Source organism: Danio rerio, chromosome 21, assembly GCF_052040795.2.
Source record: "Danio rerio strain M-AB ecotype USA chromosome 21, GRCz13ab, whole genome shotgun sequence".
In the NCBI taxonomy this organism is placed as follows: Eukaryota; Metazoa; Chordata; class Actinopteri; order Cypriniformes; family Danionidae; genus Danio; species Danio rerio.
In genome coordinates, this window is record NC_141041.1 from 49,133,156 (window position 1) to 49,152,544 (window position 19,389).

The 19,389-nt window shown below is 36.8% G+C and overlaps 1 protein-coding gene and 1 long non-coding RNA gene across 6 annotated transcripts in view; one reads left to right on the forward strand and one right to left on the reverse strand.

Moving 5' to 3' along the window:
- Window positions 1-5,429: 5,429 nt before the first annotated feature.
- The window catches only part of csf1rb (colony stimulating factor 1 receptor, b), a 39,421-nt gene continuing 25,461 nt past the window's right edge, over window positions 5,430-19,389 (forward strand). The window contains exon 1 of one of the 3 annotated variants that reach the window (XM_087301898.1): window positions 5,430-5,532. In XM_087301898.1, the coding sequence (XP_087158024.1) occupies window positions 5,481-5,532 (52 nt within the window). In that variant the 5' untranslated portion in view covers window positions 5,430-5,480. Of the gene's footprint in view, window positions 5,533-16,875; window positions 17,068-17,436; window positions 17,534-19,389 lie in introns of those variants that run through there. The other 2 variants (XM_087301899.1, XM_087301900.1) reach the window with 2 other exon arrangements.
- On the reverse strand, window positions 15,360-19,193 carry LOC147832040 (uncharacterized). 3 transcript variants are annotated; one of them, XR_015520774.1, is made up of 3 exons: window positions 17,512-19,193; window positions 16,037-16,967; window positions 15,360-15,763 (listed from the first exon to the last, which is right to left on the reverse strand). It is a non-coding gene; the product is annotated as an uncharacterized LOC147832040 (long non-coding RNA). The 3 variants fall into 3 exon arrangements; XR_015520776.1 differs by having other exon boundaries at window positions 16,037-16,761; window positions 17,507-17,739; XR_015520775.1 differs by having other exon boundaries at window positions 17,507-17,739.

The following is a 19,389-nucleotide window of genomic DNA, read 5'->3' on the forward strand; positions in this document are numbered from 1 at the left end:
TTTGGACATGACATACATAAGCACTCAGTGGAAATGCACAGCGTAAACAGCTAGAGTACATCGTGTTTCACCATCTCACCAGAACTTCACCCCTCAGAAACCTCACCTTCAATTCATTTCCGCACAAACGACTACATTATGGTGAGGCAGGTATGAGAGGAAGCATTTCGACATCAGATGAACCGTTTGCAGTTGCAGGAAGTTTGTGTGCCACACTTTATCTGCACTGCAGCGTGAATAACACAAGTTGATACCAACAGGACTAATGGCCACTAAGTGGTGTGGCTCAGTACAGCATGGTACCATATGCGTTTCAGCATATGTTTTATATGCAGCAGATGTCCTTCCAGACGCAACCCAGTATTGGGAAACACCCATACACACTCATTCACACACACACTCATACACTACGGTCAATTTAGTTCACCAATTCCCCTGTAGAACATGTGTTTGGACTATATGGGGAAACCGGAGCTCCTAGAGGAAACCCACGCCAATATGGGGAGAACATGCAAACTCCACACAGAAATGCAAACTGACCAAGCCAGAACTCAAATCAGCAGCTTTCTTGCTGACAGTGCTAACCACTGTGCCACCCTGCTGAAAATTCACATTGTAATTAATAAAGTAGTTTGCACTGCACCAGCAGCCTCTTACTGACCTAATCTGAACACTTTACAATTAGATAATTAGCAAGAGTGTAGAGCTCGGCGCTGAACGAAATCTCCAGCATTTTGATGTTTGCGTTGAGCAGATTGGGATTGTCTGTTTGCTCATGGCATTCAAGAGACCAGCAGTCGGGGATTGTTGCATCGCTCAGTTCTCTAAAAGCTTGTTGTTATTTGACACCTTTGGCACTCTCCACTGCACAAACACCTGTGTGCACTTGTCAAATCTCCAGCTTGCTGTTATTACAAATTCAAGTGAGAGCGTTTGTCTGAGAGTGCTTTGCGATCTACGCTTCCCCTCACTTATGTGTCAGCACACAAAGATTTTTCAGTTTAGGAGGTTTTTTGTTATGCAAATACTGGAAATGTGAATTATGAGCAATGTCAGAACCATGACGGACTATTATACCTTAAGGCCATCCAATATATTTATATATACACTCACCGGCTTTATTAGGTACACCTGTCCAACCGCTTGTTAACGCAAATTTCAAATCAGCCATAATATGGCAGTAGCTCAATGCATTTAGGCATGTAGACATGGTCAAGACGATCTGCAGCTGTTCAAACTGAGCATCAGAATGGGGAAGAAAGGGGATTTAAGTGACTTTGAACGTGGCATGGTTGTCGGTGCCAGACGGGCTGCTCTGAGTATTTCAGAAACTGCTGATCTTTTGGGAATTTTACGCACAACCATCTCTAGGGTTTACAGAGAATGGTCTGAACAAGAGAAAATTTCCAGTGAGCCGCAGCTCTGTGGGCACAAACGCCTTGTTGATGTCAGAAGTCAGAGGAGAATGGCCAGACTGGTTCCAGCTGATAGAAAGGCAACAGTAACTCAAATAAGCACTCGTTACAACCTTGCTCTGCAGAAGAGCATCTCTGAACACACAACACGTCCAACCTTAAGGCAGATGAGCTACAGCAGCAGAAGACCACACCGGAGAACAGGAAACTGAGGCTACAATTCACACAGGGTCACCAAAACTGGACAATAGAAGATTGGAGAAACGTTGCCTGCTCTGATGAGTCTCCATTTCTGCTGCGACATTCAGATGCTCGGGTCAGAATTAGGCATCAACAACATGAAAGCATAGATCCATCCTGCCTTGTATCAACAGTTCAGGCTGGTGGTGGTGTAATGGTGTGGGGTTATTTTCTGGCACACTTTGGGTCCATTAGTACTAACTGAGCATCGTGTCAACGCCACAGCCTACCTGAGTATTATTGCTGACCATGTCCATCCCTTTATGACCACAGTGTCTCCATCTTCTGATGGCTCCTTCCAGCAGGATAACGCAGCATGTCATAAAGCATGAATCATCTCAGACTGGTTTCTTGAACATGACAATGAGTTCACTGTACTCAGATGGCCTCCACAGTCACCAGATCTCAATCCAATTGAGCACTTTTGGGATGTGGTGGAACGGGAGATAGGCATCATGGATGTGCAGCCGACAAATCTGCAGCAACTGCCTGACGCTATCATGTCAATATGGAGCAGAATCTCTGAGGAATATTTCCAGCACCTTGTTGAATCTATTCCATGAAGGATTAAAGCAGTTCTGAAGACAAAAGGGGTCCAACCCGGTAGTAATGTGTACCTAATAGAGTGACCAGTGAGTGTATATATTTTTATAGTATCAGAATTATTAGCCCCCTTTTGTATTTCCCCCTAATTTCTCTCTAACAGAGAGCAGCTTTTTCAACACATTTCTAACCATAATAACTCATCTCTAATAACTGATTAATTTTTTCTTCACCATGATGACAGCACATAATATTTCACTAGATATATGTCAAAAATACTAGTATTCAGCTTAGAGGGACATTTAGAGGCTTAACTAGGGTAATTAGAAAGTCATTTTTAGCCATTTTCACCCTTTGATTCCTCGATCACAGTGATGCATTACAGTTCCAGAGTTTCTATCTCTCTGTTTTTGTCTTTCTGCAGTGATCTGCAATCCTCCTCATGATCTTCTGAAACTACCACAACTTTCAAGACTGAAATCACAGCTCTTCCGCAAACACTCACTCGTCCACAACTGTAAACAAAGACTCTTACTATAACTATAACTCAGTTGTCTCTATTTCACTTCTGCTTGTGTGCTTCTCTGTAGTATTTTGGTATTGTTTGTGTTAATACGGTTAGCTTTAAACAAACATTTTAGCTTTGGATACAAAAAAATAAATAAAAAACCTCCGCTAAATAAATAATTTCATTTTTTTTTCTCACACGGTTTGTATTCTCATATAATTGTTTTACATCACTCTGCTTATCCATTTATTTTTAATTATTATTTATTTTCCTGTAATAACGAAAGGAACTAAGCCGGTTCTGGATCTCTTCCATCTTTCTAATCACACCCTGCATGATATTGCTAACTAATCACCAAATATTGTCACAAAAAATTTATTTACTCAGGGAAAAAAAAGAAAACTATGTTTATTTGTTAACAGAAACAGTATGCCAATGTTAAAATTTAACTTTTTTTGCATTAAATTATGATGCAATTATTATATTAAGGACCTTAATTTTTTAACATAGGCCCTATACATTTAGGGAGATCACAAATTATGTAGCTAGAAGTTCATTTGGCTGCATTTCGTCTTTAAAACGAATGCTACGGGGCGGTATTATGCTGTTTCTTTTCATGCCACCAGCTGACCGCTCGCCTCCATATGTGCGGCTTTTCCGCTGTTACCAGTTTGTCTGGTGGCTTACACGTATGTTGGCGGACTTGAGACACAGAGAAGAGCTGACCGCGATGACAGGGTTCGAGTCCGGTAAGAATTGTTCTAGAAAGCAGGTAAAACAAAAGCCAGAAAATAAAGTAAACAAGTAAATAACAGGGTTAGAATGTGGTAAAATTTTAAAATGTGGTAAAAATCTAATGAGGATAATTTTCTTTTTCTGGTTTGCTTTTCAAAACGCTGTCGGTTGGGTTTTAGGGAAGGGGGGCATCAGTCAGTCAGTCAGTCAGTCAGTCAGTCAACAGTGGCCTCTGGTGGATTTACACGAGAACAGCAGGTGTAGATGGCACTCGTGAGGGAAATTTGAGATCTGAAAAAGTGTACACAGCGGCCTCTGGTGGATTCGGAAAAAAAAAAAAAACAACAACAACAACAAAAAAAAGTAGCTCCTGGGACATATTTGGTGCTTTTCAGGAATGTACACAGAGGTACATAATCAGAACGAGCCTGGGTTGTTAATTTTTGTTGCACAGCAAAAACCTCTTATTTAGTCCAGAGTTTCTTATTTCTAGCCAATAAGTTGTATTGTTGTTATTTTAAGAGTGCTATCATGTGCAGTATCAGATTGTGTAAGATTTTTATGACTGTTTTAAAATGATTGGTCTTTTTTCATACTTAGTAAAGCTTAAAGTTACCCGCAAATTTGAGTCAGAGACATAATTTTAGACCAGCCTTGTGTTTAAAAGACTTTATTTGAGCTGTAGTAACTTGTGTTGTAAGTTTGCCTATTAAAAAAAAAGCTAAATTACACTTATAAACCATTTCAATGTGGTTTACTCTGTTTTTTAAGTAAATTCAATTAATCGCTTTAAAAGCAGCAGGTTCACTCACGTTCTTTAATTAAACTCAGCTAATTGCTTTAAACACGACGACAAGAATCCAGGTCAAGTGGATAACATTAAAAAAATTCCTAAATCAAGAAGCATTTTCTAGACAAGCAAAACTTATTGTCTTGTTTTGAGAAATAATATGCCAATATTAAGTGGGTTTTTCCTTAAAACAAGCAAAATAATCAGCCAATGGGGTAAGCTAAATAATCTTACATCAAAAGAAAAAACAAGATTAATTTGCTGACCCCATTGGCTGATTATTTTGCTTGTTTTAAGGAAAAACCCACTTAATATTGGCATATTATTTCTCAAAACAAGACAATAAGTTTTGCTTGCCAAGAAAATGCTTCTTGATTTAGGAATTTTTAGATATTTGGACTAGAAACAAGACAAAAAATCTAAGTAAGAAAAGCATTTTTGCAGTGTAAGAATATAAAACATTGTCTTGTTTAAGGATGTAATATGTCAAAATTAAGTGAGTTTTTAATTAAATTAAGCAGATTAATTTTAAAACAAGTCAAATAATCTGGGTATCAAGATAATCTTATGTCAAAAGGGAAAAGTATATTAATTTGCTAACCCCATTGGCAGAACATTTGCCCTGTTTTAAGAGAAATCTCACTTGATTTTGGCATATTATTTCTGAAAACAAGGACAGCATGTTTAGCTTGTCTAGAAAATGCTTCTTGATTTCAGAGTTTTTAGGCAAGTCATTGTATAACAGTGGATTGTTCTGTAGACTATCAAAAACAAATATTGCTTAAGGGGGCTAATAATATTGACCTTAAAATGGTTTTATTTTTTTAAACAGCTTTCACTCTAGCCAAAATAAAAAAAAGACTTTCTCCAGAGGAAAACATATTATTGGAGATACTGTGAACAATTCCTAAATCTGTTTAACATCATTTGTGAAAATTTTTGACAAAGGAGGGTTAATATTTCTGACTTTAACTGTACATTTAATGGTACACACTTTTCGAAATGTCCTTGCTAGTTTAAACAAATGCAAAATAACGATTGGTTAAAATCCATCTTGCATCTGATGGACGGAAAGAAACGGTTGGTACCAAAAAAAAAAAGAGGCAGTGTTGATTTCTCAACGGACACAAAGTTCAGCAGTCTGGAGAGGAAGTTTAAATGCGCGAGGTTAAGTGGATTGTGTCTTTACACCTTAGCCAGTTTCCTCACAATTTTTCAGACGAGCAGATCACGGTGTTTACCAGCCAAAATGATGCTCTGTGTCGCTCTCATCATTGCAGTGCTGACCTGTATGGCCAAAGGTGAGTTTAATCCTATTTCTGTACTGACAAATATACAGTCGCAATTATTCACCCTCCTGTGAATTTCTTTTTCCAATATTTCCCAAATGATGTTTAACAGAGCAAGGAATTTTACACAGTATTTCCTGTAAGGGTTTTTCTTCTTCTGGAGAAAGTCTTATTGATTTTATTTCAGCAGTTTTTAATTGTTTTAAACCCATTTTAAGGTCAATATTATTAGCCCCCTTAAGCAATATGTGTTATTATGGATATGGATTGCCTACAGAACCAACCACCGTTATACGCCAACGTTCCTAGTGAAGCCTTTAAATGTCACTTTAAGCTGAATACTAGTATCTTGAAGAACATCTAGTCAAATATTATTTACTGTCATCATAGCAAAGATAAAAGAAATCTTAGAAATGAGTTATTAAAATATTATGTTTAGAAATGTGTTGAAAAAATCTTTACAGTAAATAAAAACTGATAAAAAAGATATACAGGAGGGGCTAATAATGCAGGAGGGCTAATAATTCTGACTTCAACTATATATATATATATAGTGTGTGTGTGTGTGTGTGTGTGTGTACAGTTAGATCTTCTATACTCAATTATGCATTATGTTCTATGCAAGACTACATGTCAAGCAGATGATGAAGGCTTCTACAAGATGTGTAATGTCCAGTTGTTAAAGGCAAAATCGGCTCTATTTTATGATATGCCTTGTTCCATTATTTACCATATTCATTTATTTTAAAATTCAATCAGCTCAGCAAAATTTAAGTTTTGTATACTTCTGTATACCTCTATGTATAATTTGTTTTCCATATGCATGCATGTATTTAGAGTTAATTTTAGCCAAAATTATTATTTCTTTCTTATTTTTTTGGATAAACCTATTTTTTGGCATTTAAAAAAATGTTTACACAATAGTTTTCATGTTTTTTTTTTTTTGTATTACAGGTAATTAGTTAACAGGTAACATGTTGCTTTTTAAAGCTATTAGTTGACTTTTGAAAAGCAACTAGTTTACTTACTTTTTTAAGTTAAGTCAACTAATTGCTTTAAAAGCAGTGGGTTTACTTCATTTTCTTTTAATTAAAGTGATTATTCATTCATTTTCTTTTCGGCTTAATCACTTTATTAATCCGGGGTCGCCACAGCGGAATAAACCAAAACTTATCCAGCACATTTTTATGCAGCGGATGCCCTTTCAGCCGCAACGCATCACAGGGAAACATCCATTCACACTCATTCACACACACACACTACGGACAATTTAGCCTACTCAATTCACCTGTACTGCATGTCTTTTACTTGTCGGGGAAACTGGTGCACCCGGAGGAAACCTACGCCAACACGGAGAGAACATGCAAACTCCACACAGAAATGCCAACTGACCCAGCCGAGGCTCCAACCAGCGACCTTCTTGCTTCTTGCTTCTCACCGTGTCGCCCCATTAAATTGATTAGTTGACTTGAATTAAAAAAGTGAGCAAACCTGTTTCATTTAAAGCCATTAGTTGATTGAAGTTGGTTGCCTTAAAAATTTAAGTTGAGTAAACTTCTTATACAGTGTAGTTGACTTAAAAAAGTGAGTAAACCTGTTGCTTTTAAAGCGATTAGTTGACTTTACTTAAAATAAGAGAGTAAACCTGCTGCTTTTACAGCGATTAGTTGACTTTACTTAAAATAACTGAGTAAACCTGCTGCTTTTACAGCGATTAGTTGACTTTACTTAAAATAACTGAGTAAACCTGCTGCTTTTACAGCGATTAGTTGACTTTACTTAAAATTAAAGAGTAAACCTGCTGCTTTTACAGCGATTAGTTGACTTTACTTAAAATTAAAGAGTAAACCTGCTGCTTTTACAGCGATTAGTTGACTTTACTTAAAATAAGTGAGTAAACCTGCTGCTTTTACAGCGATTAGTTGACTTTACTTAAAATTAAAGAGTAAACCTGCTGCTTTTACAGCGATTAGGTGACTTTACTTAAAATTAAAGAGTAAACCTGTTGCTTTTACAGCGATTAGTTGACTTTACTTAAAATTAAAGAGTAAACCTGCTGCTTTTATAGCGATTAGTTGACTTTGAGTGTAGAGTTCAGTGTAGAGAACTGGGTTGTTTCAGCTTAATTTAAATAGATAGTTTGAACAAACAGCAAATGTAATGTTTTGAGTGTGTACAGTGTTACTCAAAAATCGTAAAAATATGTCTTCAATAACAACAATCCCAGAGCATATTGTTTAACACCAGGGATGAAGAATACTGTGAATGTATTGTTTGCATGAAAAATAGATATTTTTTAAAAATTATTATAAAAAATAGTTTAAGTCAACTAAAAAGTTCCAAGTAGCAACAGGTTTGCTTCCTATTTTCAGTAGCCATTCACTTTTTACAGTGTGGATTTCATCAGAGTTTGGCATTTTTAGTTTATTTAATCAAAACTACAAAAAATTTATGCATTTTGATCAATTAATATAAGTGTACACCATTATTATTCTTTTTTCTTTTGCTCAATTAAATTAACTTTTCTAGTCATCTCAACTTATATCAATCAAACAGTTAAACTTTGCAGGACTGATAAAATTACTAAAATAAGTTAGGGTAACATAAACTGATGACTTTTGCCATTTCTGCACTGTAAAAAAATACTAATCGCTTTAAAAGCAACAGGTCTACTAACTTATTTTAAGTAGTCATCTAATTGCTTTAAAAGCAGCAGGTTTACTCACTTATTTTAAGTAGTCATCTAATTGCTTTAAAAGCAGCAGGTTTACTCACTTATTTTAAGTAGTCATCTAATTGCTTTAAAAGCAACAGGTTTATTCACTTATTTTAAGTAAAGTCAACTAATCGCTGTAAAAGCAGCAGGTTTATTCACTTATTTTAAGTAAAGTCAACTAATCGCTGTAAAAGCAGCAGGTTTACTCAGTTATTTTAAGTAAAGTCAACTAATCGCTTTAAAAGCAGCAGGTTTACTCCCTTTATTGAAGTAAAGTCAACTAATGGGTATGAAAGCAGCAGGTTTACTCAGTTATTTTAAGTAAAGTCAACTAATCGCTGTAAAAGCAGCAGGTTTACTCAGTTATTTTAAGTAAAGTCAACTAATCGCTGTAAAAGCAGCAGGTTTACTCAGTTATTTTAAGTAAAGACAACTAATCGCTGTAAAAGCAACAGGTTTACTCACTTATTTTAAGTAAAGTCAACTAATCGCTGTAAAAGCAACATGTTTACTCACTTATTTTAAGTAAAGTCAACTAACTCTTTTTTTACAGTGTGTCATTTTTTAAAGCTGGGTTCCACACAATCGATTTGTGTTGGGACAACGTGAAGGAATGAAGTTAACTTACTACTCTGTAAAAACAAACAAACAAAGTTGACTCAGCAAAGTTTTAAGGCAACACACTTCAGGACATTCTTAAGTTGACTCAACTTTCAACCCAATCACTACAGTTGACTCGATTAAAGTTGAGTAAATGTCCTGAAGTTTGTTGCTTTAAAATTTTAAGTTGAGTCAAGTTAGTTTTTTTCCAGTGTGGTTTTTACAAATTTAAGTGGATTGACCATAAAACAATTAGGTTGGCCCTGAAAAATACTACACTGTAAGCCACACAATTATTTCATGTTGTCTCAACATAAATCAATTAAGTTAACTTAAATGTTTTTACAAATTAAACTGAAAGTTGATTGAACACAAAACAATTACGTTATTCCACAAAACCTGCAATGATTGTGTTACTTTAGCTCATTATAAATAGGTAGTTTGAACAAACAACAGCACATGTAATATTATAAGAGTGTACAGTGTTACAAACAATCATGAAAATATGTATTCAATAACAACAATCCCGTATTAACTAACACCAGCTATGAGGAATACAGTGCATGTATTGTGTGCATGGAAAACACTTGCAGTTTTGGGCAGGTGTGTTATATTTGTGGCTTTAATGGTCAGGGTTGTAACAGGCCTGTCTTTGCTTTTGGTGTGTCCTGTTTGACACAAAGCAGAAGTGAAAGTGGGAATGGGAAACAGACCCCTGGGATGTGGCTGTGTGTGCAATGGGCCACCGGTGCAATGTGTTTCCTGAGGGAGCCAGTTTAAGGGGCTGCTGAAATCAGACGTCCCCCCCCCCCCTTCCCTCAGACACTAACATTTTAGGCTCGCTCTCGTTTCCCTTTTCTAAAGTTAAAAATAAGGTTTAGGGCCCCTTCTTTAAAAAATTGTGACAAGACCCTGCGCCGTTGCACAAAAACACTGATCCAAAAGTCGTGTCTCACAATTTCCGCTATTTCTCGGCCGCCTTAGACGTTTGCACGTTACGCTTTTTATCAGATCAACATGTTAAGTGTTGCTGATGCGTGATCTGCTGTATTTTATATTAAAATAAGTCTATGAATGCATGTTTTTCAAAAGAGATACTGCAGATCTTCAAAACATTGAACATCTGACATGATTTAATCAGCTTTTTTTATTAATATGATTTTTTTCTGTAAATTGACAGTTTTCTGAGTTTCTTTTCTTTTGTTTATGCTTTTGAATTGCATTATAGAGTCTTGATCTTTCCTACAACACTTTTTGATGTTGAAAAGTTTTTAAAAGAGACTTTTTATTTACATTTTGAAATAGTTTGAAGTGATATATAGTCTTGGTTGGTGTTGTAAATCAGTGGTTCTCAAAGTGGGGGTCGCGAGACAATAAGGGGGATCGCCTGGTGATTTCCAAAACAATCATATATGTTAATAAACTATTAGAATGACCATATTTTGTCCATAAATTGCAGTAGATAAAAAATAATATTTATAAGTTCCATTAAAAAACATGCAATTAAACAGCCATCAGCTTTTCAATTCTTCTTCCATTGGAGTGCAACCTCACTAGATTAATGACACAGCAATAGTGTTAGTTGCAGTGGATTGATTATCAAAAATCGACTGCAGGGCTGTCATGCTATTGATTTGACACCGTTAGATGTTAATTTGATGTCGTTTTGACGTCAAGGTAGTTTACGTGCATTACAGGGATACAAAATCCAGTTCAAATTTGTCATTTGTAGTTGAAGCTTTCAGATGAGCAACATTTTTTTGTATATTTTTGTACTTTTTGTGTTGTTATATTGGTGCCTAAAAAGCCGTCAATGTGCGGACGTCAAATAGACGTCAAGGTTTTGACATCAAAATTTAGATTTGCATTTCACACGTGTTTTTTAGACGTCATGATGTCAATTTAGTGTCGTTTTGACATCATGAGTGTTTACATGCAAATCGAGATCATCAAGAGCTCAGATGCGAAATCCTCTAAGTGCCGTCTAAAATTTTCATCTAAAATGAGCATTTTTATCAGGCTGTTGTGTGTAGTTTAAGTAATAATTACTCTTAGTGCAAGAGAATAGGTTATTTGCATTGCCTTTAAAGTGAAATATTCATTCATTTTCTATTTAGCTTAGTCCCTTTATTAATCTAAGGTCGCCACAGTGAAATGAACCGGCTAAAGTGAAATAACTAAACATAAGGAAAAGGAAAAACCCTAATTTCAGACGGTTTTTGCATCTAAACTCTTCATTCGTGAGTAACTTTTAAATGTACAAACTTTTCTTATATTATAATACTCAAAAAACAATCATCAAAATTCGTTTTGTATTCCAGACGTGTTTCTTTGACATCAATTTGATGTTGTTTTGATGTCAGGGTGCTCGCTGGGTAGTGAAGATTAGCTTATCTCTGTGTCTTTGACTTGGTCTGAACCTAAACTCTGAAAGGTAGACTAGAACAGTATAGCAGTATACAGCTGAAGTCAGAATTATTAGCCTTCCTGTATATTGTTGTTCCCCAATTTCTGTTTAACAGAAAGATTTTCCACGCATTTCTAATCATAATAGTTTCAATAACTCATTTCTAATAACTGATTTATTTTATCTTTGCCTTGATGACAGTAAATAATATTTGTCTAGATTTAGCTGTTACCAGTTTGCTCAGTAGCTCAGCTCGTACGTCGATGAACTTGAGATGCAGAGAGGAGTTAACCACGACGAAGGCGTTCGAGTCTGGTGAAGAACAGTTCAAGAAAGCTATTTAGACAAAAACAAAAGCCAAAAAATAAATAAATAAATAAACAAGTAAATAACAGGGTGAGAATGTGATAAAATCTGAAAACGTGGTAAAAATCAGGCGAGGGCTTTTCTTTTTCTGGATTGCTTTTTAAAATTGTTGGTTGTGTTTATGGAAGGGGGTGAACACGTCAATCTGTGCTTTTGAAAACACTATTGGTTGGGTTTAGGGAAGAAGGACATCTGTCACTTAGTCGACAGCGGCCTCTGGTGGATTTACGCGAGAACAGGAGGCGCAAATTCAACTCGCGAGAGAAATTTGAGATCTGAAAAAGCGTACACAGCGGCCTCTGGTGGATTCACGAAAACAAAAACTGCAAAAAACGTAGCTCCTGGGACGTATTTGGTGCTCTCCAGAAATGTATACAGGGGTACGTTTTCAGAGTGAGCCTGGGTTGTGATATTTAAATCTTCTTTCATTCTAGCCCAAATAAATCCCCTTTCATCAGAAAAAAATATTTTATAGGAAATACTGTGTAAAATTCCTTGCTCTGTTTAACATCATTTAGGAAATTCCTGAATTTTGGGCTAATAATTTTGACTTCACCTGTAAAATCTTTGTTTGAGGGGAAATGTTTGAAGCTTGCCATTATTATGTGTGCTCCCTTTAGCAAACGAAGAGCTAATCAGCCCCTATGATATGACAATGAGTCACTTGGAAAAGAGCAGCACGGATCCGCCGCAGACGCCAGCGTCTTCGGCCTGCTGTGGACTGGAGGATCTGAAGCATTCGCTGGCACAGCTGATCCAGGAGCAGCAGGACACCAGGAGCTGGTTTGGAGAGATGTTGAAGATCCTGAATCAGCTGCTGCAGGAGAATAAGGAGGTTTTGGGAGTCCAAGCGGAGGTGCTGAAGGTTCTGCGGGCCTCCAGTGTGCAGGGCGAACAGCAGCTCCAGCATCTGCAGAGCATGGCCCGTCTGCAGAGCCTCCTGGTGGAGAATCATCAGGCGCTGCTTCTGCAAGTGTCCCGCATCGCCGGCGCAGTGCAGGACGCCGCCAAGAGACAGCGCAAATAAATGCACCACATCCCTTGTGTGCTGGCAGGGGTGTTGTTGCATCCGCTCCGGGTGATTTTGAGTCTTAATTTGGCCACGGCTTTCTCTGTGTTTCAGCAAATGGAATGATTTTTGGTGATTTTGGTGACACGTATTTTGGGAAAATGCTTTGGAATATACAGTTGAAGTCAGAATTATTAGCCCCCCCGAATTATTTGCCTCCCTGTTTAATTTTCCCCCAATTTCTGTTTATCGGAGAGAAGGTTTTTACAACATTTCTACATGTAATAGTTTTAATAAATCATCTCTAATAACTGATTTATTTTATCTTTGCCATGATGACAGTAGTAATATTTTACTAGATATTCTTCAAGACACTTTTATACAGCTTAAAGTGACATTTAAAGGCTTCACTAGGTTATTTAGGTTAACTAGGCAGGTTAGATGGTTTGTTCTGTAGACTATCTAAAAATATATAGCTTAAAGGGACTAATTTTGTCCTAAAATGGCTTTAAAAAAATTAAAAACTGCTTTTATTCCAGCTGAAATAAAACAAATAAGACTTTCTGCAGAAGAAAAAATATTATCAGACATACTGTGAACATTTCCTTGCTCTGTTAAACATCATTTCGGAAATATTTAAAAAAGTGAAATAAATCAAGGGTGGGCTAATAATTTTGACTTCAACTGTATATATATATTTTAAATCTCATCACTCTGGGCAAATTTACTACCCATTCGTTATGTTTGGGACTGTTTTGACCCCATTGACTTCCATTATAATCACATTTTTTGATTGCAAAGGCATGACGGCGTATAATCAAGCATTACAAATTTGACTGTTGGTCATCAGTTGCAATGCAAGAAAAGCTTAGTTTCTGGCTTTTATATGGAATATAGTGTATGTGTGTGTGTGAGAGAGTGTGTGAAAGACCTTTACATACTTACCTCAATGTTTGACAAAGGCAAAACAAGCAGCTCATCTCTCATAACTAGGGCCAGACAGAATCTGTGGACATTTTTTGCTATTTCTGCACAGAGTTGTGTTAAAAATCAGCATCATAACTAAAACCTTAATATATTAATAAAATGTGATGCCTTTTTAACTTTTATTTAATGTTTACAATGCAAATACCATTAGATCCCGTTTATTTGGTAAACAAAGCAAGTCTCTCATATAACATATCTACTAAAAGACAGAAAAGATCACTTTACAAATTGTATTGTAAATAAATCATATGAACATTTTCATATTAATCAATAATATTTATATAATTAATTAAAGAACTGCATAAATTTAAATTATACACACATTTACACAAGTAAATAAACAGAATCAAAGATGGGTTAAAAATCTGCAGAATTCTGCGCACGCAGACTCCGTGTGGGCCTACTCATAACTCAGTAAACACAGTGTTTTACTCCACTGAACTCCATATAAAAGCCAGAAACTCCTTTGCTTGGGCCTATCTAAAGGGTTAATGCTGACAACTGATGATCAACCTTAAAACTGACACATTTGACCTCCTCCCAACAGGGAAAACCAGCAACAATTAAGAATGTCATGATTATATGCTGCCATTGCTTTGCAATCCAAAAATGTGATTATAATGGAAGTCAATGGGGCAAAAACAGCCCCCAACATAATGAAAAAATAGTCCATTTGAACAGTACACAAAGGGTTATCTAAATGCATGATGCAGTACTAACAACAGAGCACTTATAATAATAATAATAATTTAGCTAAGCATTAAATCAAGTAAATATCTTTGCTCGTAAATGTGTTTTTGTACTCTCTTATATGTAACTCTGGATTACAAACCCTGTTTTAAAGGGGACCTCTTTACAAGATGTAAAATAGTCCCTAGAGAAAGTGAGGTTTCAGCTCAAAATACCTCACAAATGATGTTTTAAAGCTCTCTGAAACTGACCCTTTTGGGCTTTGATCCTAATTTTGGTGACTGTCGCTTTAAACTCAAATGAGATCTGTTCAAATAGGGCGGAGCTATAAATGCCTGTTTGTCAGCATAGTGGCAGATTCAAAACAAGACTGTCATCTTATGCTAATGAGGGAGAGACGGTCACTAGTGGGCGGGGCTTTCCCCCAAAGGGAAACAAGGGTTACAAAGGGAGAATGTCAATCAGGGTTTCTGCAGACTGTTTTCATCAACTTTTTTTTTTTTAAATATTAATTTTTACCATTAGAATCTGGTTATATTCAAAGATTATTGCCAGATAACTGTGTTTAAACCCACTGTAGAACTGTTTTTGGCATAATAGGACCTCTGTAAGTTGGCCAACAATATATTGTATGAGTTAAAATGACTGATTTTTCTTTTATGCCAAAAATCATGGGAATATATTTTGAAATCAAAACCTATAATTGGTGCATCCCAAATTGCATACTTATTCTATTGTACAAATAATATAAGAAGCACATTCAAAATTCTAAAAAGAGTAAGTGCACTTAAATACCCAGATCATGCACCTAACCAAGAGATAAAGATAAAGGTGTAATGTTGAACACTTTACAACAGTCGCAGGGGCGGAGCTACTGGTTAAGGGGCGGAGCTATGAGATGCTAAGGTTGGCTTTCCTTCCTTATTTTGGATTTTGAAAGCAAATTTAGTTCATAGAAGTGATTATGCCGCATCCAGAATGATAAATACGGTTGTACTCATGATAGATACTATTTATTTCCCTAATTTGGCAACCATTAAATCTGTTAAGTAATTCGTTTAGTAAAAAAATAACCTTAGTATTATTTAATTTGTGATGACAATAAACTTTACACTACATGCATAGTGTGTAATTTGGGATGCAACTAATGTTTATTTTGTTAGTGCACATTGTTATTCTTCAGGTGAACTGTTATAATGTGCTATTAGTTAATAGTTTGTTTTGGTTATCGTCAATCAAAGTCTGATCATCTGCTTCTGTGTCTGGATTGGCTCCTTCTCTGATGATGTCAGTTTGACACGTCAGCCACAATATTTTTTTTTTGCCACGCCCCCTCTTACTGTTAGTTTGCTATGAGGGAATGATGCACAAGAAAGCCCCGCCCCCTACTCAATATTCAGTTTCAGTTGAAAGTACATCAGCATACTCTAATAAAAGACTGAGCAGCTTCCGGTTCACACGATATTTACTAAATATTATTTCCCATGATTACATATTTTCCCCTTCAAAAGTATCATTAGAGCTGGTCTTGTGGTCTGTGTTTGGATTGGCTGCTTCGTTGATGATGTCAGCTTGACACTTCAGCCACAATATTTTTAGCCACGCCCCTCTTGCTGCTAGTTTGCTATGAGAGAACGATGCACAAGAAAGCACCGCCCCCTACTCAATATTCAGTTTCATTTAGAAGTGCATGAACATACTTAAATAAGACTCAGCAGCTTCCGGTTTACACAATATTTACTAAATATTATTTACCATGATTACATATTCCCCCCTTCAAAAGTATCCTTGGGGCTGGTTCTGTGGTCTGTATTTGGATTGGCTTCTTCTCTAATGAAGTCAGTTTGACACTTCAGCCACAATATTTTTAGCCACGCCCCTCTTATTGTTAGAATGCTATGAGGTAATGATGCACAAGAAAGCCCTGCCCCCTACTCAATATTCAGTTTCAGTTGGAAGTGCATGAACATACTGAAATAAAAGACTCAGCAGCTTCCGGTTCTGCTGACTTTAACATCACGTTCTATGATTACATTTTGTACATGGTCTTCCATAAATAAATCAAATTTTAATTTTTGATTAGTAATATTCATTGCTGATAGATTAATTTAAACAACTTTAAAGGAAATTGACTCAATATGTAGATTATTTTAATCCTCCATATTCCAGATTGTCTCTCAGCCAAGTATTGTCATACAGAAAGTTTATTTATTCAACTTTCAGATGATTTCTAAATCTCATTTCCCTCCAAATAATGTCCTTTTGGCTGGTTTTGTGTGTCCGGGGTCACATATATAACATGTCTGTGTTTTCCTGAATGATTTTGTTTTGTACTGATGACTTTAACATTACCTGTTGCATGTGTTATGAACATAACTGGCATTCTGAAATTTCAATAAACAAGCTACTGATGATACTGCTGTGTGAAATCTGAATTAATGAACTAGTAAACGAATTAATAAATCACTCGTAATGCAGAACATGACAAAATCAACAGATGTTTTTATGGTAATTAATTTTAAATAATTCTATCAGTTTATATTTGGTATACAAATTTAACTTTGTTGTTTTTTTTGTCAGTTTGATTCATGTATGGGGCAGCACAGTGGCACAGTGGGTAGCACGTTTGCCTCACTGCAAGAAGGTCGCCGCTTCTAGCCCCGGCTGGGCCACTTGGCATTTCTGTGTGGAGTTTGCATGTTCTCCACATGTTGGCGTGGGTTTGCTCTGGTTTCCCCACAAGTCCAAAAACATGTGGTATACATGAAATGGGTAAGCTAAATTGTTAGTGTATGTGTATAAATGAGTGTGGTAAAAATATGCAGGATAAGTTGGCGGTTCATTCCACTGTGGCGACCCCTGAATAATAAAGGGACTAAGCCGATGAATGAATGATTCATTTAAGCTGTGATGACTTGAAAACCTCAATTGATTTAACAACAACAAAATAGCCAGCAATAACATATATATATATATATATATATATGTAGGAACCACCAACTATTCCAGCATTTCAATATGTATAATGCTGCGGATGCTCTTCTAGCCGCAACCCAGTACTGGGAAACACCCATACACACTCATTCACACACACTTATACACTACGGCCAATTCAGTTAATTCAATTCCCCTATAGCGCATGTGTTTGGACTGTGGGGGAAACCGGAGCACCCGAAGAAAACCCATGCCAACAAAGGGAGAACATGCAAACTCCACACAGAAATGCCAACTGACCCAGGTAAGTCATTGTATAATGATGGTTTGTTCTGTAGTCTATCACAAAAAAAGATAGCTCAAAGGGGCTAATATTTTTGACCGTAAAATGTTATTTAAATGTTATTCTAGCCAAAATAAAACAAATAAAACTTTCTCCAGAAGATAAAATATTATCAGACATGCTATGGAAATTTCTTTGCTCTGTTAAACATCATTTGGGAGATATTTAAAAAAGAAAAAACAAATCAAAGGGGCCTAATAATTCTGACTTCAACTGTATATTAACTTTTATTTTTAACTATTTCACTATTTTCCTGAGTGTATATAATCTATCGGTTATTACTGTCAGAAAATATCAGCATTCAATACATACTTTCAGTATCACCTTTGCTTAAAATCACCCGATTCTAATCCTGTTTATATGAAATAAGCTGCTGCTCCTGAGCAGGTATGATCCAACACAATCTCACGGCAATTCGTAACTTTTTCATTTAGTGGCTAATTCGTATGAATTTGTACGATCTAATTCGTACAATTTAGTACGATTTGCTTATCCCCCAATGACGGTTGGGGTTAAGGGTGGGGTTAGGTGCCACGCCTCCTTTTTAAAATCGTACCATTTCGTACTACTGAACTCGTACGAATTAGCCACTAAGTGTGGTTTATTCATAAACTAATTTCGAGAGGATCACGTGCTTATAATCAACACGGCTGGCTCCTTGTTAGCTCCGTAATCAGCCCTATTAGATAATTACGGAAGCATTATAAATACCCTGAGTTTTTCACTCCAGTTATCTTCGTCTTGAAGTCCCCCCCTTTCCACCCCTACATCCTCCCACTTTTTCTGATCGGGCGACACGGTGGCCCAGTGGCTAGCACTGTTGCCTCACAGCAAGAACACCGCCAGTCCAACCCATCGGGCTGGTTGGTGTTTCTGTGTGGAGTTTGCATGTTCTCCCCGTGTTCGCGTGGGTTTTCCCCGGGTTCCCCGGTTTCCTCCCACCGTCCAAAAACATAAACCACAGCCAATCGACTAAAACAAATTATCACCCAATACAACCTCAGTTCACACTTCTCACGGTGACAAGCAGGGGAGTTCTCGAGACCTACCTGACCTCGAATTCCCCTCTCGCCCTTCTAACGGGAGGGAGCCCCGGGCTCGAGGATATTACGAGCTCAGGGCTCTCTCCCGGGACAGCAAGCCAAATACGCTTTATTGATTATCAGCTAAGTGTGAACTCTTGAAACTGGCAAAACGTAAAATACTTACGTTTTTTCGTGAGATCAGGCTGTATGATCTCCAGACCTGTTGCAATGACAACAACTCTAAAGTTTTGAAGAATGAAATGATCCTGGATTATTTCAAATCCTCAATAACCAAATCCAGCTAATTGAGTAATCCAAATTCCCTCCTTACTCATCATGGCCTCCCAATCATCAACATCCAGCGAATTGCCTCTGTCACTGTCTCTCCACTTCACCTATCGCTGGTGTGTGGTGAGCGCACTGGCACTGTTGTCCTGTGGCTGCCGTCAAATCATCCAAGTGGATGCTGCACACGGGGGGTGGGGTGGAGAGACCAGCCTCATGATTGTGAAGCGCTTTGGGTGTATGGCCATACACATTAAATACGCTATATAAATACACGTTACATTTTTTGTTTTACTTTTAAAGAAGCAAACCAACACTGCAGAAAATACTGGGTTCCATGCGATCCCTTCATCTTGTCCCAATGAGAATCCATTGAAAAGTTGTCCCCAAAAAACTTAAGAATTGTGTTGTTTCACCTCATTTTAAATAATAAGTCTTTTTTTTTTTTGAGTGAATAAATCAGTGAAAAGGTTAACGCTGATTCTACATAAGCCTTTTCCCTCCTCT